The sequence below is a fragment of the Zingiber officinale genome, chromosome 1A (genome assembly GCF_018446385.1).
Source record: "Zingiber officinale cultivar Zhangliang chromosome 1A, Zo_v1.1, whole genome shotgun sequence".
NCBI lineage: Eukaryota > Viridiplantae > Streptophyta > Magnoliopsida > Zingiberales > Zingiberaceae > Zingiber > Zingiber officinale.
The window spans coordinates 66,273,102-66,296,817 of record NC_055987.1 but is presented as its reverse complement, the minus strand read 5'-3'; the positions used below and the strand labels follow the sequence as shown (position 1 = coordinate 66,296,817).

Here is a 23,716-nt window from a genome sequence, read left to right as displayed (position 1 = left end):
TGAGTTACTGACAACTCATTTAATTAATATCTTTGTCCAAGAATAGTACCACTCAGCCTTATCATCATGTTGCACTAAGTCCACCTGCAGGGTTTAACATGACAATCCTTATGAGCTCATCTTGGGGACATTATCAACCTAGATCACTAGGACACAGTTTCCTTTTATAATCAACAACACACCCTATAAGTGATATCATTTCCCAATTTATCGGGCTTATTGATTTATCGAATTAAATCTCACCCATTGATAAATTAAAGAAATAAATATCAAATATATGTGCTTGTTATTATATTAGGATTAAGAGCACACACTTCCACAATAACTGAGGTCTTTGTTCCTTTATAAAGTCAGTATAAAAGAAACGACCTCTAATGGTCCTACTCAATACACTCTAAGTGTACTAATGTAATTATATAGTTAAGATAAACTAATTCCTAATTACACTATGACCTTCCAATGGTTTATTCCTTTCCATTTTGGTTGTAAGCTACTATTTATAATTTATAAGGTACTGATAACATCATCTTCTATATGTGACACCACATACTATCTTATCTACAATATAAATTAATTGAACAACTACAAAAAAATGTAGATAATTTGACCAAATGTGATTCTTTATTCAAAATAAATGTTTACAGAAGCTTAGGATTTTAGTATACACTCCAACAATCTCCCACTTATACTAATGACTAAGCTGCCATATCTTCTGCCATACATCTGATTCTCATTCCCTCCATGTACCGATCGAAAGCTTTTGCCGGAAGGGCCTTTGTGAAAGGATCTGCCAGGTTATCTACTGATGCAATCTTGGTAATGACAACTTCTCCTCGCTTCACGATATCTCGTATCAGGTGGTACTTGCGCTCTATATGTTTACTTGCCTTATGAGCTCGTGGTTCCTTCGAGTTTGCAACTGCACCACTATTATCACAATAAATTGTGATGATTTTGGGCAAACCAGGAATCACATCTAAGTCCATTAGAAAGTTCCTGAGCCATACTGCTTCTTTAGCTGCCTCAGAGGCTGCTACATACTCAGCTTCCATGGTTGAGTCTGAAATGCATTTCTGCTTAACACTCCTCCATGCAATGGCTCCACCTCCTAAAGTAAACACATAGCCTGATGTAGACTTACTGTTGTCCCTATCTGATTGGAAATCTGAATCCGTGTAACTCACAGGGAGCAAATCGTCTGCTTGGTAAACTAGCATATAATCTCTGGTCCTTCTCAGGTACTTTAATATATGTTTTACCGCAGTCCAATGTCCTTGTCCAGGGTTACTCTGATATCTTCTAACCATGCCCAAAGCAAAACAGATATCAGGTCTCGTATATAACATTGCATACATTAGGCTTCCTACAGCTGAAGCATAAGGAACTGCTCTCATATCCTCTATCTCCTTTGATGTCTTCGGAGACATCTCTTTAGATAGAGCTACTACATGCCTAAAAGGTAAGAAACCTTTCTTGGAATCTTGCATGCTAAAACAAGCAAGGATTGTATCTATATATGAAGCTTGGGACAGACACAACATTCTTTTCTTACGATCCCTTATAACTTTGATCCCAAGAATGTGTTCACAATCTCCTAAATCCTTCATATCAAATTGTTTGGACAGTCATACCCTTACATCCGATAATACCTTGATATTGTTGTCAATTAACAAAATATCATCTACGTATAGTACAAGAAATACCACCACGTTTCCGTTACACTTCTTGTATACACAAGACTCATCCGGACACTGAATAAATCCATATGACTAGATTACTTCATTAAACCGGATGTTCCAAGACCTTGAAGCTTGCTTCAGTTCATAAATAGACCAATTGAGCTTGCACACTAGATGCTCTTTGCCTTTTTCAATGAACCCTTCTGGTTGCTTCATATGGATGTTCTCTTCAAGACTTCCATTAAAGAAAGCTGTCTTGACATCCATTTGCAAAATCTCATAATCCATATGAGCAGCAATAGATAAGAGTATCCGGATAGACTTAAGCATGGCTACTGGTGAAAAAGTCTCCTCATAATCGATTCCCTCTTTCTGAGTGTACCCTTTCGCAACAAGCCTAGCTTTGAAGGTTTCTACCTTCCCGTCTGTCCCTCTTTTCCTTTTGTAGATCCACTTGCATCCAACGGCTTTTACACCATCAAGTGGTTCTACAAGCTCCCAGACCTTATTAGAGTACATAGACTCTATTTCAGAATTCATTGCCTTTTGCCAAGATGCTGGATCTATATCTTGGAGTGCTTCGTCATATGTTCGGGGATCAGGTTCATGTTTACCCGGGATCAAGTCTGAAGACTCTCCAAAAAATATGAATCTATCAGGCTGCCTAACAACCCTCCCACTACGACGAGGCACAGTCTGTGGTTGTGTATCATGTGTGACACGTGTTGCAGTCTCTTGTGATACTTCATCTTGTACTGTTGGTACTAAGGTAGACGTGTCCTCTCTAAGTTCTTCTAAAACAACTTTGCTACTGGGCTTGTGATCCATAATATAGTATTCTTCTAAAAACTGGGCATTGGTGCTAACAATGACCTTCTGGTCTTTAGGACTATAAAATAAACCACCTTTCGTTCCTCTGGGATACCCCACAAACACGCGAACTTCTGTACAAGTTTCTAACTTATCAGCATCTGGTTTCAGCACATGTGTTGGACTACCCCAAATCCGAATATGTCTTAGACTGGGCTTTCGCCCATTCCACAATTCTGTGGGAGTAGAAGAAACTGATTTAGAAGGTACTAAGTTCAGAATGTACACTGTCGTTTCCAGAGCGTATCCCCAAAATGAATTTGGTAATTCTGAATAACAAATCATTGATCTAACCATTTCCATAAGAGTCCTATTCCTACGTTCTGCCACACCATTCTGTTGGGGTGTACCAGGTGCGGACAGTTGGGATTAAATCCCAGCCTCTGATAAGTAATTCCTAAACTCTCCTAAGAGGTATTCGCCACCACGATCAGACCGTAGTGTCTTGATACTTTTACCTAGTCGTTTCTCCACATCAGCCTTGTACTCTTTAAACTTATCAAAGCACTCAGACTTGCGGCGCATTAGGTAAATGTATCCGTATCTTGAATAATCGTCTATAAAAGAGACAAAATATTCAAAACCACCTCTTGCCTGGACAGACATATGACCACACAAATCAGAATGAACCAATTCTAATACTTCTTTGGCTCTATACCCCTTGGCCTTAAAAGGCCTCTTGGTCATTTTACCTTCTAAGCAAGATTCACAAGTTGAAAAATTTTCCAACTCTAATGAACCCAAAAGTCAATCGGCTATAAGCCTCTGAATCCTACTTAAGTTAATATGACCAAGCCTTAGATGCCAAAGATATGCTTGGTTTATTTCCGAAGGTTCTTTTCTCTTATTTGAGCTAGAAGATGAGTTATAAATTTCCATGTTTTGCTTTGTGGGAGAAATTGGATTTAAAGTATACAAATTGCCAACTAATGCACCAGAACAGATAATCATTTTATTTCTCTTAATAACTACATCGTTACTAAAGGAAACTGAATATCCATCCAAAAACAGTTTAGAAACTGAAATTAAATTCTTTCTAAAACTGGGTACATAAAGACAATTTCTTAAAACCAAATTTCTATTCCTATTAAAAGATAAGTAGGCATCTCCCACTGCAACAGCCGCCACCTTAGTAGCATTGCCCATGTAGACGGTAATCTCTCCTTCAGTTAGTCGTCGGGTTTCCTGGAACCCCTGCAAGGAATTGTAGACATGATTAGTGGATCCTGTATCTACACACCAGGTACTGGTAGATAACACCGCTAAACATGTTTCAACAACTAGAGCATGAGATATACCTTTGTTGTTCTGACTCCTACGAGGACAGTCTGCCTTCCAATGCCCTGACTGCTTGCAGAAGAAGCATTTGCCCTTCGGCTTCTTCATTCCAGCTTTAGGTCCTGTACTCTGAGATTTATTCACTTTCTTTGCTGAACCAACTTGTTTCTTCTTCTTCTTTCCTTTCGGTTTAGAAGTAGAACCATTTTCAGCATAGTGAATATGAGAATTGTGACGAAACAAACCTTCTGCTGCCTGAAGTTCTGTCAGTAGTTCCGCCAATGAATATACCCTTCTGTTCATATTATAATTCAGGCGGAATTATTCAAAACTTCTAGGTAGTGTTTGGAGGATCATATTGATCTGGGTTTCCCCATCAATTTCTCCTCCAAGGATCTGTATTTCGTTCAGATAAGCCATCATCTTTAAGATATGATCCCTCACAGGAGTACCCTCTTGTATGGTGGCTGTCATTATCTTTCTCATGGCTTCTTGTCTAGAAGCCCGATCCTGATGACCAAAGAGTTCCTTGAGATTGTTCATAATATCATAAGTTGTTGGTAAATCTTAATGCTGATGTTGCAATACATTTGACATTGAAGTCAAAATGTAACACCGCGCCATCTCATCTGCCTTTACCCATTTCTTATGATATTCAATCTCCTCTTGGGTAGATTCACCAGTGGGTGCATCAGGGCAAGGCTCAGTTAGTACAAACTTATAGCTTTCAGCAGTAAGAACAATGTTCGGGTTCCTTTTCTAATCTATGTAATTAGGACCAGTAAGTCTATTCTGTTGTAGTATGATGGCCAGTGGGTTGAAAGTCATCCTAAGAATCACAAATAACTTTTGGTCAGAACTCTAAATTTAGAATAATATTGACTCCTCAAACAATACTATTTTAAATTAACCAACACCTCAAAACACCGTGAATTTTGTATGCCACGATAGTGTGGACGTATACAAATTCAATATTTGTAAAAAGAGGGTATTATCTTGTCAACCCATTAACTTTATTATCTTGTCAACCTAACTTTTTGACAAATAAAATTAATAGTTGGTATCCTTTGGTCACACGAATAATAGTAGTGACTCCGATGGGGAGGATACTTTTAGACGTGCCTAAATGTATACCATTACTTGACACTAAGTCCATTAATAAGATTGTGCCCCTTCCGATGGGGAAGATCACACGCTCTTAATTTAACTTCCTATAGTCATCCAAAATGGAAGTTTGTTCTAGTGATCCATAAACAAGCTCATCCGATATGGAGGAAGGCACTTAGGGTCAACGCGCAAGCTTGTTTGTATCACTTACAAACCAGTAATGGAGACCGTGAAATTTTATTTAAAATTCCTCTCCCACTTAGTTATTTATAAATGAGGAATTTTAACTATGCTAGCCTACTAAACATGTATACTAACATGCACACACAGCACAATATAAAAGCAATAAATAGAAAATCTAATTTTCAACTATTATGACTTTTATCTATGGTTGTCCTCGGTGTGTTGTCATCCCAAGCTGCTGCCATATTTGGCCACCGCCACCGGGTCTAGCTGTCGCATCCATCTTGCTCCTTGTTCCGCTGCGCCTCTGGTCCTCAAAAGGTTCCATGCCTTGCAAGATTCGATCCGGAACATAAATAGAATTTTACATTTTTCAATCCTATATTCCTCGAAGGAATGTACATGTAAACTAGATCGAACATAAAATAAAAAAAAATTTACATCCATCGATCCTATATTCCATAAAAGGAATGTACATGTAACTAGATCAAAAATAAAATCCTAATAAAACTAAATACAGCTCCTGCTGTATTTTATAATACACTCATGCACACACATATAAATGCCCTTGACATATCCAAGGGTCCAATCACACACATAATAACTAAAAGCGATAATAGTTGGATCTTGTATCCACAAAGTTAGCACATCCTACTACTATCCTGCCTAAATTATGTATGACATGTGCATAATTAAACTAATACCAAATACACAGAGGCAAAACCCTAGCTCTGATACCAATTATTGGTTGCTACTCGGAAAACCTAATGGTTCCACTGTACAAAAATTTTTGTACAAAGGTCTGAACCTTTTCCTAGCTACCATGTGTTCTTTTAAATTAAACTTGGATCGCCTGCGGAACTTAACACGTTTGATCCAAAGTTTAATCTATTTGTTCTTTTAGGTTAAGACTTGGATCTCCTGCGGAACTTAACACGTTCGATCCAAATCACCTAGGTTATTAATTTCATTAAATATTAGTTTCCAAAATTGGCTTCCAGGACTACATGGCGAGGCACATGGCCTTCTTGGATATGGGAATAACCACCACCGCCTAGACAAAGCCTTTTAAGGAAAGTTAATATTTAATTTCCTTAAATAACTTTAGGTCAACCGAAAAGAACAATCAAATCACAAGGAAAAGAAAAACAAAAGAACACAACATCGAAAACAAAATCAAAATACTAGAATCGCATGCCTCTTGTATTTGGTATTTTTTACATGAAGATAAAACTAGTATGATGCGGAAATTAAATACTAGTATACCTTTTCTTTTGCAAGTAAAAACCTCTAGGTCTTCTACCGTATTCCTCTTCTAACCTCGGACATTGTGTGGGCAACGATCTTCCGAGATGAGAAACCACCAAAGCACCTTCTTCACCTCCTTGCAAGGTTCGGCCACAAACAAGAGCTCCTCCAAGGATGAAGAGAAAACACCACCAATGCTCCAAGGGATGCAAGCTTTCTCTCCTTCTTCTCTAAGCTAGAATCCGGCCACCACTTGATCTCCAAGAGGGATGTGAGGTTCGGCCACAATGATGCAGAGAAGAGAAAGGGAAGGGTCGGCCACACCAAGGAAGAAAAGAGGGAGAAGAATAATAAAGGTTGTGTGTCTTGAAGGCACCCCAACCCCCTCTTTTATAATCCTTAGCTTTGGCAAATAAGGAATTTTAATTACAATAAAATTTCTTTAACTTTCCTTGACATGAATTAATTAAGAAAAATAAAATAAAATCTCCCAATTAATCATATCATCGACGGCCACCTCATGGAGAGCAAACAAGATAATTTTCAATCAACAATTAAAAATTTCTTATTTGTTTTTGGAAATTTTAAAATAAAATTTCCCTTTAAAATCCCTTCATGGTTGATAAAAAAATTTCTATAATTTTAATTTTTCACCATGTGAATAATTTATAAAGAAGAAAAATAAAATATCTTTCCAATCTACAAATAAGGAAAGAGATCTAATCTCTTTCTTTAATCTTTTGTAGATCCTTTTAAAAGAGATATTTTAATTTTAAATCTCTCTAATAAATTATATCTTTCACATAAGAAAATTTTAAAATTAAAATTCTTTTAAATTTAATAAGGGCTGGCCACCTAAGCTTGGGTTCAAGCTAGGGTCGGCCACCCATGAACCAAGGCTTGGCCGGCCCTAGCTTGATCCACAAGCTAGCTTGGCCGGCCCCTACATCATGGGTATGAAGGTGGGTATAGGTGGGTATAGTACTCTATAAATAAGAGGCTACGATAGGGACCGAGAGGAGAAATTGATTTTGGTCTCCCGATAAAATTAGGCATCCCATGTTCGCCCCGAACACACAACTTAATTTTATCAATAATAATTCATTCCACTAGAGAACTATTATTGAACTACCGCACCAATCCCAAATTACATTTTTAGGCTCCTTCTTATTATGAGTGTGTTAGTCTCCCTGTATTTAAGATGTCGAATGCCCACTAATTAAGTGAGTTACTGACAACTCATTTAATTAATATCTTTGTCCAAGAATAGTACCACTCAGCCTTATCATCATGTTGCACTAAGTCCACCTGCAGGGTTTAACATGACAATCCTTATGAGCTCATCTTGGGGACATTATCAACCTAGATCATTAGGACACAGTTTCCTTTTATAATCAACAACACACACTATAAGTGATATCATTTCCCAATTTATCGGGCTTATTGATTTATCGAACTAAATCTCACCCATTGATAAATTAAAGAAATAAATATCAAATATATGTGCTTGTCATTATATTAGGATTAAGAGCACACACTTCCACAATAACTGAGGTCTTTGTTCCTTTATAAAGTCAGTATAAAAGAAATGACCTCTAATGGTCCTACTCAATACACTCTAAGTGTACTAGTGTAATTATAGTTAAGATAAACTAATTCCTAATTACACTACGACCTTCCAATGGTTTGTTCCTTTCCATTTTGGTCGAGAGCTACTATTTATAATTTATAAGGTACTGATAACATCATCTTCTGTATGTGTAACACCCACGAAATTATAAAATAGGTATATGAATATTATTTTCATTAGAGCATAAAGAAATGATAAGAATAAAAGAAAAAGGAAAACAAAAACAAAATAAAATTAGAATAAGAAGAGGTAAGGTCAAGGATTGAACCTTGAACCTCCCACAATTTATGGAGATAAATTGATGAATGATAACCATTAGGATAAGGAGAAATAATTGGATAGAAATGAATGAAAAATTTAGTTAAAGGAGAAAAGAAAACTAAGCAAAAAGAACAAGAGAAAACCAAGTTGCTTACCTTCTTTTCCCTCTTGGTTAAGAAAAGGAGCAAGCAAAAGAAGGATTTACTACTTCCCTCCCTCTCTCTATTTTCATGGGAATTAATGGAGTGGGGGAAAAGAGGAGTTGAGGGAGTGAATGAGGACATGTTTCATGGGCAAGGGAATAAATAGATTGGGAGAAGAAAAATAAGGGATTAAATCATTTCTTCCTCCTTCCTCTTTCTTCTTCATTCCTCACCGAACCAAGAACTCCCTCCCTCTCCTTTTTCCGAGAGCTAAGCTAAGCTTCTCTTCAAGAAAAACTAAGTTTAGAGAGGAGACCTTCAAGATCTATCCCTTCCAAGCAAGAGGAACAAAAGGAGGTACAAGAAGAAGAAGCTCTCTCCTTCCTTAGCACCTAGGATACTTTTCTTAAGAAAAACCACAAGCGAAAGGAGGTAAGCTTCCCCTCACCTGTGGTACAATAGTTCATATGGTTTTCATGAAGATAGATTGCTTAAAAACCTAGGGTTGCTTCATGGAAATTTCGGCCAAGATAAAAAGAAGAATCTAAGGAACTTTAAAATTCAACTAGATGTGCTCAATATATTTCTTATGATATGTATTTTATGGTAGGAGGTTAATCTAATGTTTTTATGCTAGAATGTTTAGCTAGAACTTAGATTTATGATCTTAGATTCTCGTCCAAGCATGAACAAAAGAACTAAGTAAGCGTAGGACTCAAACTAAGCATGCTCCCTTGTTCTTATGATATGTACCCTATGATAGTAGTGTTGTTAACATTTTCTTCCACTTGTATGTTGATTTGAACTTCATCTTCAAGCTCATGAACATTCGGCCATGGTAGAACTAAGGGCTTAGAAGAGCTTTAAACCTAAAACTAAGCATGCCATGATTTTTCCCTAAGATAAAAATATGAAGCTAATATGATATGCCCATGAGTTATGTTGATTTGAACTCTATTTCATGTTTATGAAGATTCGGCTATGTTGAGATATGAGGCCTAGGGAAAGTTTAAAACAAGTTTAAGATGCTCATGACCTTCTTGATGAAAAGATATGAAACTAACTTGATGTCCTTATGCTTGTTTGTTGCATAGAAATTTAGTTACATGCTCTACAACTTTCGGCCACACAAGGTTTTAAGACCTAGGATGTTTAGAACTTAAACTAAGTTTGCTCATGTTATTCCTTGTAATAAATGCCATGAAATTTATGTAGGGTTTACATGCTTTTATGGCACATGAAAACTAGTCTATGCCTTACATGTTTCGGCCACCATTAGGTTAAAGGCCTAAGGAAACTTAGAACCCAACTTAGATATGCTCATGATGTTCTTGTAATAAATGCTATGAAATTATTTATGGTTTTCATACTCTTATGCCACTAAAAACCTAATTCCCATGCTTGATAAGTTTCGGCCACCTTGGATTAAAGGGCTTAGGAAGTTTGGAACTTGAACTAAATGTGCTTATGATGCTCCTCATGATATGTATTATGATATGGATTTAAGGTTCAACACTTTCATGCTACTTGTAACCTAGAATCATACTTGCTAGGGTTCGGCCATGTTAAGGTTAAAAGCTTAGAGAACTTAGAACCCAACTAAACATGCTCAAGTTGTTTCTTATGACATTAGTTAGGGTTTACATGTTTATATGTTGCTTATAACCTAATTTGAGGCTTGATGGGTTTCGGCCATGATATAAGTAAAGACCTAGGAAGCTTGGAACCCAAACCAAATATGCTTAAGGTGTTCCTTATGATATAAGATATGATAAAGGTTTAGGGTTCACATGCTCTTATGTTGCTTGCTAACCTAGGCTACAACTACATGTTTCGGCCACCACATGACCTTTGGGTTAGAGACCTACTTATGTTTTTTTTCCCATATGCTTCATATGCAATGCTTATGATATGATAGGAATATGATATGCTGCTATACTTATGTATGCTTATGATCTATGTATGATGATGTGCTATGTGCCCAAGTTTATGATGTGCTATGTGCCTAAATTTATGATATGCTATGTGCTTAAATTTATGATATGCTATGTGCCCAAATCTATGATATGCTATGTGCCTAAGTTCATGATGTGCTGTGTGCCCAAAAAATTCATGATGAGCTGTGTGCCAATTATACATGCTTTATGTTATGCCTAAGAGTTGCTTCCCTATCAATTGGGACTAGGAGCACTCTTCATGATATGATTATGACATGAATGATAGGTTAAGAATTAAAGATATGTATGACATGCTACTTTACTTTTAAGGCTTGTACCAAGGGTGGGCTCCATAAGCGCCCCGGGGTCGATGGACTAAGAAACGGACCTCGTTAGGGATGAGCTCCTAAGTGCCCCTAGGTCGATGGACTAAGAAACGGGCCTAGTATGTATGCCTTGTAGGGTTCAAGACTTGCTACCTTGGACCTACATAGGACGCGTGCATTTATGTATGTGGTACAAGCCGGGACCCCCTTATGTTGAGATTATGTTTAAGTATGTATATTATAAGTTTTCAAAAGACATGTTGCATATGTTTTCATGATATATGTTTAGAAACTCACCTTGCATATACCTTATGATTATGCCATGATATTTATGATGATGTTATGATATGTCAGGGTGCATTTGATGATTATGTTATGTTATGTTATGCCATGATACCTTATGATTATGCCATGATACTTATGATGATGTTATGATATGTCAGGGTGCATTTGATGATTATGTTATGTTATGTTATGCCATGATACCTTACGATTATGTTACGATATGCCATGATATGCTACATGCTATGATGAAATTGTCTCCATGTGTTATGTCTTGTGATTTTGATATGTTATATGATTTTTGTGAGTAGGAAAGGAACTTACTAAGCCATGAGTGCTCACAGCTTACTTTCTTGTACCACAGATAAAGGCAAGGAATGGATGAACTAGGGGAGCAGCAGGAGGGGCTAGAAGGATATGTGTGGTAGTGGCTTGGCTAAAGGAGAAAGACCTGCTTTTGTTTAATAAGAACTATGCCTAGTTTATGTTACTGCATTATGACTCTTTGACATTAAATTTTGTGTTTAGGTATTATGACTTAAAAATCATATTAAGTATGCTATGTGGTTTTATACGTCCAGTTGATTAGTCATAGTGATTTTAAAGAAAAGAAAAGTTTTAAAACCTATAAGTAAGACTTTCGCTGTACTAAGTAAGTATGTATTAGTAAAGTAACCCCCGCCACCTTAGCAGGAGGGGCGGGGCGTTACAGTATGTGATACCACATACTATGTTATCTACAATATAAATTAATTGAACAACTACAAACAAATGTAGATAATTTGACCAAATGTGATTCTTTATTCAAAATAAATGTTTACAAAAGCTTAGGCTTTCAGTATACACTCTAACAGTCTTTACCTGGCTGGGAGTACACGGAGAGCCTTATGTTCGACTAGCCTTTGTCCAGTCAGTCTTATACTAAGAGTCTTATAAGGCTAGGTGTCCGTAAGTCCGCTCAATCTTTTTCGGGTCGGGCATACACAAAGAGCCTTGTGTTTGATCAACCTTCATCCGATCAGTCTTATACTAAAAGTCTTATAAGGCCAAGTATCTTTAAACCCACCTGATCTTTACCCGGCCAGGCGTACACGGAGAGCATTGTGTTCGATTAGCCTACGTCTGGCTAATATTATACTAAAGAGTTTTCAAAAGGCCTAAACTTTTATAGCTCGGTCAAATTTTCACCTGGTATGGCTCCCTTGTACTCGGTCGACTACTCGACTAATCGAATACATTATTTCTTGACTTTCAGAGTAAAATATTAGAATCTTTATATCTGACAGGCTTTACATCCAATTGGCTTTATTCGAGTGTCCTATTTTGCAACCACTGCGGTATGACCCTAGAGTTTTAACTTGGGGCGATTAATAAAGTCATATGGGAGGCAGCCCCCCATTCTGACTTCGACCCCCATCGTACCTTGACTTTGACCACCATGTCATCATTGAGTTCCCCTTGCTATAACCCGTATCAACTATGTTAACATCTAGGATATCTCAATCATAACCATGTCAAATAAATAGCTATGTTAACATGTCCGAAGTTCATCAAAATTTATGGTAGTTTGAAGTTTTCATAAGTCATGTGAACATGTTCATACTGCATATATCAGAATAATTATGTCAACTTGAAAATTTTATGAACTAAGCTAATTATCACCTATTAACCTTAAACAATGACATTTTAGTTTTCATAAGCATTTAATTTTTTTAATATGTTCTTTTTCTTTGGTATCAATCTTTTTTTTTTTTAATTTAACATACCTTTTTCTTTCAGTAAGTGATTCTATATAGCTGCAAACACCATAAAAATTGAGGAATAAGAACCATAAAAGATTTTCCAAAAAATTGTTGAGTCGATGTCATTTTACTAATTCACATTCTAAGGGATCTATGTTGTCCACAAGTTGCACCCACAATAAACATTTGATTTTCTTTTAGTATCATACCATTATTCTATTATTTGTCTTTGCAATGTTCTCTCTATAAATACCATCATTTTGTTATCTTAGAGTTTCCAAACGTCTAATATATCATCACATTGCTGTACAGAAAGTGAGCAAACTAGAAACAACAATACATACATCATCAGATAGCTTCATGTTCTTAGTATCGAGGTCAATTTAAATAAATAAAATATTTAAACATACCATTGATTATTATATCACTGGTGTTGTTGAAGAAGACGAGCCCATTATAATTTTTGAGAATTCTAATGAAAACATGCAAGTTAAATAAATAAAGTTTATAATTATAAATAAAAAATCTAATTATATTTTTTTTAAAAAAAGAAAAACTTACTATTTTCAAGTTTTTCCATATCTGCTAAAATTTCTTCAATGTTGAGTGATTTCAAACTTAACCGAAGATAATCTTGAGTATAAATAAGACTTTCTACCACCTTAGGAGTCAATAAACTCCTAAAACAATCAAGTACCTGACCACCAATACTAAAAGCAGATTATGAGATAATTGTTGATATCGGAATAGCTAATATATCACAAGCAATTTGAGCAAGTAAGGAAATATATGACAATTTTGCTTCCACCATCCTGAAATATCAAAAGTATCACAATACTCTTCAACTATTTAATTAAGATACTTGTCTAATTCCGGCATATTGTCATTACCAAAAACATGAGCCTTTTGTTTCTTATACTTCACTAGAATTGATTGTCTTTTCAAATCACTCATATTTGTTGAAGTATTATCATTGTCAACTGATTCTGAAATAGAAGAAACTATTGAAGTAATACCATTGAGACTCCATTTTTGCTTATAATTCTTGTACAAAGCAAATAAAGTGTCCTTTATTATCTTTCATACTCTTGCACGCTTCTCATCTCCATATAATTCACTCAACATAAATTCTATGAAATATAATTTATGTCTTGGATCAAGCACCACCGCAATATAAAACAATTTATTCATTTTCTTGGGATCTCCCCAATACTTGTCAAAAAAATTTTCATTCTAATTCCAATCGAATACACATCAAGATCATCACTTTCTTGCCACTCCTTCAAGATGGTATGGATATAATTATCTCATGTGCAAAAGTATTGGATGTGATATACAAAGATCCTGATACTTTTATTGTTAGCTAATAAAAAACTTGTGGTAGAGACGCAAAAAGTCTAACATTATTCCAATTTACACTTGTAGGCTTCCCATCAAAAGTCTTCAATTCTCTTTTAGATTTACCATCTGATTCAAGTATCATCTCTTCATTATCATTCCAAATAACATGTCATTCTATATATTAAAGATCTAATTTGAAATATTGATCTTGTTCATCAAACCTATCGAAAGCCCTTTTGAATTTTTGATTTGTATTCAACATCAAGAAAGTTGAGTTTCATCTAGTTGGTACAATTAAACATAATGAGTTCTTGCTTTCAATTTTTTTAATCTCTACACATTCTTTCAACTTTCTTAATTTAGAGGGGGATTGCGTAACATATTTGATTTCATTCCTTATCTTCATCAAAAATAAATTTATATCTTTTGAGTTATCAGCAACAATCAAATTGACTATATGAGCTACACATCTCATATGAACATATTCTCCCTTCAAAATAATGGAATCCCAATTAATCATCTTTTTTCTGAAACTATTGATAGTAACATCATTTAAACTTGCATTATTAATTATAATAGTAAAACTTTTGTTAATTCCTCAACTCCTCAAGTAATTTCCAATGTCTAAACTAATAGCATCACCTTTATAACTTGTAATTAGACAAAAATTGATAATTCTTTTCTGTAAAATCCAATTTGTATTAATAAAATGAGTTGTTAGACATGTATAGTTGATTTTCTGAATCGATGTCCATGTATTAATGGTCAAACAAATTCTTTGTGCTAAATCATGCAATAATTTTTTCAATTTTTCAAACAAATAACTTGTAGGAATTCGAAACTTTGGACATATCATAGCCATAAATGTTTTAAATCCTTCTCTTTCTACAAATTTGAAAGGGAGTTAATCCATTATGATTATTCTATCTAATATTTTTCTAGTAGCATCTTGATCAAATTTCCAATAAGTTAAACACACCTCACCCTTTTTTGAACATTGAACTTAACTGTGCTCGAGTTATTTCAACAACATGAGGGTATTTTTTACATAAGGTAATATGAGATTTCAAGCTTGTTATCCCATTTCTATATGAATCACAAATGTTTTTTATAACAATATTTGCATTTGGCTTTCATATATGAGCATCATTAGTAAACTTTATGAAATGATCTCATATTTCACTTCTTAGTTTCATTTTTTTTTTGTTGGTTACCTTTCCTTTAGAATCTAAAATAGTTTTTGTTCCCACTGAAGGACCAATTTCATATTTTGGTATTGAACAGATATTATTAACATTCATATTTGATAAATCTCCTTGTAATGATATTAGATAAATATTGAACGCAGTCTTTACATATCACAAGCACAGTTCAAAATTATAAGGTGCAATAACACTATTTAAAATATAATTAACTAAAACTAAAAGACAAATATGAAACTCAACTATAAATAAAGCATGATAATACTTATCAAGATATATAGACACCGTTAACTACTTGAGTTCAATAAGAAATTGATATGTCGGTACAAGATCAATACAAAGATTACTAATTAAAGTTGCTCAGATGTGGTTAGGAATGAAAAAGAAAAGGGAAGAATTAAAACTAATAATTTGTGTATTCTGAAAACAAGAAGAAAAAATAAGAAGTCAAAATCCATACACAGGAACGAAAGCCCTTAAAATGTAGTAACTATCTAATCAATAGAACAAAAACTAAGTGTGACTTAATAAATTTCCTACAAATACCTCTAATTTATCCACATAGGCGATCCTAGCGTGAGGACAAGGGGACTCCCATGTGGAGCAATGAGCACTCGAGCCAGCGGTGAGAGCGACAAGAGGAGGGAGGGTTGAGCGGGGAAGATGGATGGAGATGTTGAGTCGCAGCCTCGCAGTACTCTAGTAGGTGCTTGGTGATGAGAGGATTGATGGAGAGATGTGAAGACACGATGAAAGAAGAGAGGGTTGAGCAAGATGGACTGGCGGAGTCGTAGCCCATAGGTGTTAGCGGCGAGAGTCAAAGAGTCAAAGGGGATTGAGTGATGGGGTGAGAAAGGGAGACATGAGCGGCAAGCAAATGAGGAGATTTAGGGTTTTAGGATTGAAAACTATAAAATCCTAGCCACGCAGCCCACATAGACATCAACATTACTCGGTTTTTAAATCTGGTTTAGGTTAAATTTTGGTTTAACCAAATAGATAACATTAAAATTGAATCCAAATTAAAATAAGTGAAATATCTGATTTATTTTAACTGAATTGAATTTAAAAAAGCGGTCCGTCTTACCCTTACCCATGCTGACGGAGGGGGAACATGGAAATGATATTTGAAGTTTTCAACTGTGTGGCAAGCTAAAAACGCAGGGAGATACACTTCCATGTCCATTGCATGTCGTCCCAGCTCCACCAACCTCTCGCTCGGATTGATCTTTCCCTCACTCTCCCTCTATTTCCATACCTTTCCTTTGGATCCCGACCCCTGTCCATCTCCATCACAAGCAGGACCTCAATGGAATCACCTGCTTTCCTCCCTTGAGTGCGGACGGCTCTTGGAATCCCTCACCAACTCTAAGTCCTTGCGCCATGGCTTGCAGATCCACGGCCACATGGTCACCTCCGGCGTCCTCGTCCATAATACCTACCTCCGCACCAAGCTCTGTGCTATGTACGCCGCCTGCGGCAGGGTCCGCCAAGCCCGCGCCATCTTCGACGCCATCGCCCGCCGGAGCACCTTCCTCTGGAACGTCATGATCCGTGGCTACGCCTTCTACGGTCAGCCTCTTCGAGCTCTCCTCTTGTACCGCCAGATGCTGGGCTTTGGTCACCGTGCTGACAACTACACGTATCCGTTCGTTCTCATGGCGTGTGGCGATCCTGACCTCATCAAAGTTGGAAAAGGGATACATTCTCAGATAGCTATTTCCGGGTATGCGGACGACGTCTTTGTGGCCAATTCGCTTCTGTCCATGTACTCCAAATGTGGGCGTATGAAATGCGCCCAGAAGGTCTTCGACCGAATGCCGGTTAAAGATCTAACTACTTCGAATACAATGATTTCGGGTTATGCGAGAAATAATGATCCATTGAGCTCTCTCATGCTCTTTTCTGATACTTTAGCCAACAAAGACCAATGGGATGAGGCATCTCTTCTGGGAGTACTGCCTGCCTGCGCAAATTTGATGGCATTAAAGCAGGGAAGGGAGATCCATGCACACATGCTCCGTAGTGGCTTGCGATTAGATGGTTTTTTGTGTAATGCTCTCATCGACTTGTATTCTAAGTCCGAGTTCTTGATAGGTGCACGTAGGTTGTTTGATGCGATGAGCAGTAGAGATGCGATCTCATGGAACTCCATTATTTCTGGTTGTGCCCGTCATGGAAATGCTGCTGAAGGCTTGGCTCTTTTTTGCCAGATGAACATGGAGGGCGTACCTCCTGACACAATAACACTTTTAGTGGTGCTCGGCGCATGCAGTCGGATGCTAGCCTTAACATTTGGAATGAGCCTTCATGCTCATATCATTCGAAGGGGACATAGAAACATGGTTTACGTTGGAACTGCACTCGTAAACTTATATGCCAAGTGTGGAAGTCTTGAGTCATCTCGTCAAGTATTTGATGAAATGCCAGTGAAAAATCTTGTTTCCTGGAGCGCAATGATTTCAGGGTATGGACTTCACGGAAGGGGGAAGGAGGCAGTTGCTTGCTTTAATGAGATGAAGGAACATGGCATTAGACCCGATGAGGTTTCATTCACTTCAATTCTATCAGCCTGCAGTCACACAGGACTAGTTAATGAGGGTAAGGAGATCTTCTACGAGATGTCAAAGGTGTACTTCTTGAAACCTAAGGCTTACCACTATTCTTGCATCGTTGATATTCTTGGAAGGGCTGGAGATTTGGAGGATGCGTATAGCTTCATCATAGACACTGACTTGGATGCAATGCTGAATGCTGATGTATGGGAAGCACTGCTCTCTGCCTGCAAGATTCATCATAATGTTGAGCTTGCTGAGATTGCAGCTCAAAACATAATCAACCTGAAACCCAAACACATTGGTCCTTATGTTAACATCTCCAACATGTATGCCATGGAGAAAAGGTGGACTGACGTTGAAAAGGTTAGAGCTTTGGCAGAATTGAATGGACTCAAGAAACAACCAGGTTACAGTTTTCTTGACTCAGACATTGGAGTTATTGGCTATTAAAACCACGATGCCATACAAGCATAATATGCGTTTTAAGAAAGTGGGGAAACATAATCTACACTGTGCTGGGTTTTCCCGCCCTTGATTTTTTTGCCACAAGGAAAACAGAAATCAATGGACTAATACAGACTAACTGTGGCTTGGTTGTCTCTTGATGTCGTCAAATTCTTTATCCTTGAGGATTCTCTCATAATGGACTCTTTTTGAAATACCACAATTTTATGTTATTTTCTAATGAAATTTAACTTTCTCGAATATGCTTTGGTCCATAATGAGTTGTTTTGATATTTCATTTTGGGGAAATGCACACAATACTATATTCTTTGATTGAATATGCTTCAGTCCGTAATGAGTCATATTGATTTGCTGCTTCCATTTTGGTGGCATGCACTGGATGTTGTGTCATCCTAAACAGGTATATTAATAAAATTGCATATGAGAAATGTAAAAGAAGGAACCCAAACATGCCTTTATGATTGTGAATATGAAGCTTTTGTTAAACATTTGAATAAGCTTCAACCCAAATCAGTGTTTTTGGGATAAACAATGAAAGCCAAGGGCTATTACTTTTCTAATGTACCACCACAAGAGTAGTATTGGTGCAATCGTGCGCCATAATTTGATGTTTGAGTAAAGGTTAAATTTTGGATAATATTATGAATACTAATATAGTATGCCAAATGTGCAGTGCAAGTTATGATATTTAACATTGACATTAATATTACAGGTGCAATACTAAAAATTTAGCAAGTTGAGAATTTTGATAGATTAAGAACTAGATATTTGGTAAGAAGAATTTCAAGTAGATCAAGGATAAGATATTTGACAATTGAAGTCTCTGCAGGCCACGAAGAACTAAATGCTTAATAAATGATAAAATCTTATTTTAAAAAATATAGTCTCTTGTCCCAGAAGACTCAGAAGCAAGACTTCTTTACCCATAAAGTTTAGATATGAAACCTCTGCATGAAGTTAAGAGTACATTGTAGTTGTAGTTGTATGAAGGGTTACTAAGTGAAACTAGACTTGACTCAACCTTAGAAACTAGTTTGAGTTAACTATTCATTTGAGTGAGAAGTGTTGTTTCAATTGACTGAAACATGTACAGATTAGTAAATTAATAAATTTATTTTGGAAGAACACAAAATGTTTATGTGAGTTTCTATTCCGGGGCTCAATTGATTGACTTGTTGATTGTTGTATTATCAGTTACGTGATGGTCAAGATGAGTTGATTATAGAACCAATAAAACTTGGCAGGGAGTTGTTGAACAAAAATAGTGAATAGTGATGCGGTCAGAATCTCCTGCTTAGATCTGTGGCTTCCTAACATATCGCACCACTTGAGTTGAAGATTCTTGCTGGCAGAACTTCTTTTGCTATGCGCCGAGACTGGCCTATCAAAGCAATTCACCTCAGACAAGTAAACTTATGATCTGATATATTAACACACATCAGCAGGAGCCGGTAGTGCTAGCCTTACCCCTCCGATTCTTAAGTCAGGACAAGGCTCAAAACAAAGCTTGCCTTCTTCGGGAGAAGGGTTTGATCTAGCAAAGAAAGGGTCTTCTACTGGGAAGAGCATTTGTAAGTTTCCATAATAGTCATTGAGGAAGAGATTTTTGTAGTGGAAAGGGGAAGAAGAACAGCATTTGGGAAGTCAACCACCACATTGACTAGAGACAATACTCACAGAAATTGAGAGAGAACTTAGGAAAAAGAGAGAGTGAGAGTATGTCCCCTCTTTAGCCAACACCCGCTAGGTAATATAAAAGTTTCCATGTTAGCCACACCCTAGCTATCATCCATCTCCTTGTACATCGTCCTTGAGGTGAGGAGTGGGTTGAACCTGTTCTATCATGTGTCAAGTAAAGGAGTTGTTGTCGCTGCCATGTTGATGTGTATAGGTTATTTATATATCTAGGCATTGATTGTTGTACATTTATCTGTATTTTATGTGCATAATTTACATTATCGTATCTTATTTTTATGTGATTTCATTATTTTTCTCTTTTAGTTTAGAGAACTGCTCTTTGCTTATGTTTTTGATAGGCATGAATTTGGAGTTAAAATGGAGCATAAATCCCTTGGAATGTGAAGTTGGTGTGATCCAGTTGTGTCCCATGACATAAGCATGCTCATATAGCCAAGAAAGATGAAGAATGAAGTGAAAAAACACTCAACAAAGGCTAGCCATGTCTCATCATCAAGCCTCATTATCGACCCAAACACACAAATCATACATGAAGAAAAACGTTCAAAAGACTTTCAAAATGAAATTTTAATCAAGGAATACACTTCGGTCATGTTCGATGACACGAGAGTATTCGTATGAAAGAAATCGAGCACAAAATAGTACTAAAATGGAGTCGACAACTTCTATCACAACTTGGCTATGCCAATGGGCACGACCATGTCAATTTTGATCATTTTCTAGTGTTAACCATGACCAGCCATGGTTGTGTCGGCATCTTAAACTGCACTACAAATTAAATTTTAAAAAGCCATAACTTTTATCTTAGTTTGAGTCACAGTTTGTGCGACCTATCTACGCCCCCTTCCATGGGAGAGGATTTTTCCCTCTAAGAGAAATCCTAGAGAACTCATCTTTATCCATCTCAACGATCGTCTACTTCCAAAGTAATGATTTTATCAGAAAAGATCGACAACAAATTGATAAGCATTCTCTTCTCTCTATCTTATATATTAAGTTGTAGATTGCTATCTTCTTTATCTCTTAGTTGTATTTCCTTCTACATAGAGTAGATCTCTAGACTCTAGGATTAGAGATTAGTCTTTTTGAGTTGTAAACACTATTTTGTTGAATCTATTGAGTTTGCATGTTTCTTATTCAATGACATGTGTATTTGTAGTTCGGACCTACTATGTACACATGATCTTGATGCCAAAAGTATAAGATTTATATCCCATGAGGTGTGGGAATGAATCAAAAGGAGAACTCAATCCTCCGACCTATAGAAACTCAAGACGTGGAGAGTCTCCTACTAAAGTAAATCAGTATGTCATGAGGAAATATAAGTTATCATAGGTTTTAATGGATTGGTTCCAATTTATCGCCACATAATAGGAGAAGATAACTCGGGGGGTTTTGGGATTATGTGATAGAGATCTTCTTAAGAAAGTAATCACTTCGTTCTATCACTCTGAAAGTAAACGACAAATTAGAATGGATACGCTAGTGTAGTCCCAATTTTTCACATCAGATATCATAGGATAGTTTACCTATATAAATAACTATTAAGGATAGGAAATCAAATATAGATTAGGTGTTTACAAACATTGTAATGAAATCAAAATTTTTGAATCATCTCCTAATTCAACATCTCCCATAGACTATTTGTGTTCCCTTGACCTTCTCTACACTCAGCCCTCTCTTAAAATTTTCTCTCTGGCTCTCTCAACTCTCTCTCCTGTAAGGGAATAGATTGCTAAACACACAAACGCGCAACGGAAAAAACCTATTTCCTCTAGAAGATCCATGTGAAGGGAAACAAAATCTTATACTAAGTTAGATCTAAAGACATGATAGAGTTATACCTTTGAAGCGTGCACACGATCTCCCAACGGCTCGGATCACAGCACGATCAATTGTTCGCGCCTCTACGGTATCCACACAAACAAGCCTTGCCTTCATTTGTCTCACAAACTCAACAAGATGGAGATTAAAACACCTAAGGTTATGCTAGCAACCTCAACTAGGAGTTTCGGCCAAGAAGAGGGAAGGAGGAAGAAGAAGATCAAGGAGACCTTTCACTTCTCAAGTGATGAAAATCTTATGAAAAATATCATGCAAATGATATTTATAGTCATCCCATGGAATACCAAGAGTCTCCACCCTTTCATCTTCTAATCCAATGACTCAAAATCAACCATTCAATCCAATGGTTGAATTTTGACCATTCAACTTCCTTGGTGAACTCAAGTTCATCCAATGAGTCTAACCCATTGATTCCCATGCAATTCGACTCAATCCAACAATTGGATCTATTTGAGTCTAACTCAATGAGTCTAATTCGGATTACACTTAATCCAATGAGTGGGTTCATTCGAGTCTAACTCAATGATTAATCCAAAAAGCCTAATCATCTCATGATTGGCTCTTAGGGCTAATTACTAACATTTTCCTCCTTCAATCTCTCAAGCCCACACACAAACACGTATCTTCTAGATAACTTATTTTGCGAACACAGCTAGTGCTTAATTAATAGTTCTTATAGATCAATATTTTATTACATAACAACATAACCATACACTTGCAGTTAGACCACATCAAGTTTTTGACGTCGTTGTTGGGGTCTATTTTCGATTAACATTAGTTAACTAGCGATTTAATTAATAATCCTAAAAATTTTGCATTTTCCTTTTTCTCTTAAATTTTATATTTTCTTTCTTATTTTTAATTCTACATTTCTTTTCTTGCTATTTAAATTCTATATTTTTTTTTTCTAATAATTCTATTTTGTAGGTGATTGTGATTATTCTAAAAATCTACTAATTTTTTTGACAAGATATAATGAGCATTGATATGGCAAATAGGTCTTTGAGAGAATTTTTCACACCCATAACTAGAAGAGGAAGATCCCCTAATGTGCTACCTCAAATCAATGCCGACAACTTCCAACTAGACTTGACATTAATTTCCATGTTACAAGATCACCAATTTGGAGGAGCATATTCAGAAAACCTATATTGACACCTTGAGGTATTTTATGAATATTGTAATATGGTTCATTGTGAAGGAGTGTTGACAAATGCAATTCAGTTGTTAGCATTTTATTTTAGTCTCAATGATAAAACAAGGTCTTGGTTGTATTCTCTCCTCAACAAAGGATCATAAGATGAGAACAACTAGAGCAATGATTTTTGAATTACTTTTTTCCTCCAAGTAGGATGAGATATTTAAGATATAAAATCACAAGCTTTGCTAAGGTAAATGGAGAATCACTATATGAGGCATGAGATAGATTTAAGGGTTCATTACGGCAATGCCCTCATCATGGTTTGGAGAAGTAGATGATTGTGCATATATTATATGGAAATTGCTTTCTCAAATAAGTCATTTTCAGATTTAGCTACAAGAGGTTCTTTGATGAATAAAAGTTTGGACGAAGCGTATGACTTAATTGATCAAGTGACACTAAACCTACATGGATGGTCAAATGAAAATTTGATGACATCTTCCCCAAGAATTTCTAAAGTTCGACCCATAAATGCAAATGTGAATGTCAAACAAGAATTGTTGAAACTGCTCAAGATTTATGAAAACCTAGTGGAGACTATTATCAAGCCATAGAATCAAAGATTTAAGCTGCTAGATGATAAGATAGAGGGTTTGGCCTTACAAGGTATTGAAGCTCTAAAACAAATTTCAATTGAGTCATCCTTCCCAACCAAAATAAATGCTATTGAGTTGAGGAGTGGGAGAAATCTAAAAGAAGTGCAAGAGAAAGGTGGTAACA

The 23,716-nt window shown here is 36.3% G+C and overlaps 1 protein-coding gene and 1 non-coding gene across 3 annotated transcripts; one reads left to right on the top strand and one right to left on the bottom strand.

Moving 5' to 3' along the window:
* The first annotated feature begins 16,338 nt into the window (after nucleotides 1-16,338).
* On the top strand, nucleotides 16,339-18,535 carry LOC122025775 (pentatricopeptide repeat-containing protein At3g12770-like). 2 transcript variants are annotated; one of them, XM_042584660.1, is made up of 2 exons: nucleotides 16,339-17,830; nucleotides 17,919-18,105. In XM_042584660.1, exons 1-2 carry the CDS (start codon nucleotides 16,408-16,410, stop codon nucleotides 17,954-17,956), a joined length of 1,461 nt encoding a protein of 486 aa, XP_042440594.1. In that variant the 5' UTR covers nucleotides 16,339-16,407; the 3' UTR covers nucleotides 17,957-18,105. The 2 variants fall into 2 exon arrangements, with proteins under 2 accessions (XP_042440594.1, XP_042440587.1); XM_042584653.1 differs by having other exon boundaries at nucleotides 16,339-18,535.
* Nucleotides 18,536-23,152: 4,617 nt separating this feature from the next.
* LOC122039150 lies at nucleotides 23,153-23,260 on the bottom strand. The gene has a single exon (XR_006128042.1). It is a non-coding gene; the product is annotated as a small nucleolar RNA R71 (small nucleolar RNA).
* Nucleotides 23,261-23,716: the final 456 nt, after the last annotated feature.

Bases quoted from the DNA above. Each gene is read 5' to 3' on its own strand.
- LOC122025775 (XM_042584653.1), top strand. From the start codon at position 16,408: ATGTCCATTGCATGTCGTCCCAGCTCCACCAACCTCTCGCTCGGATTG.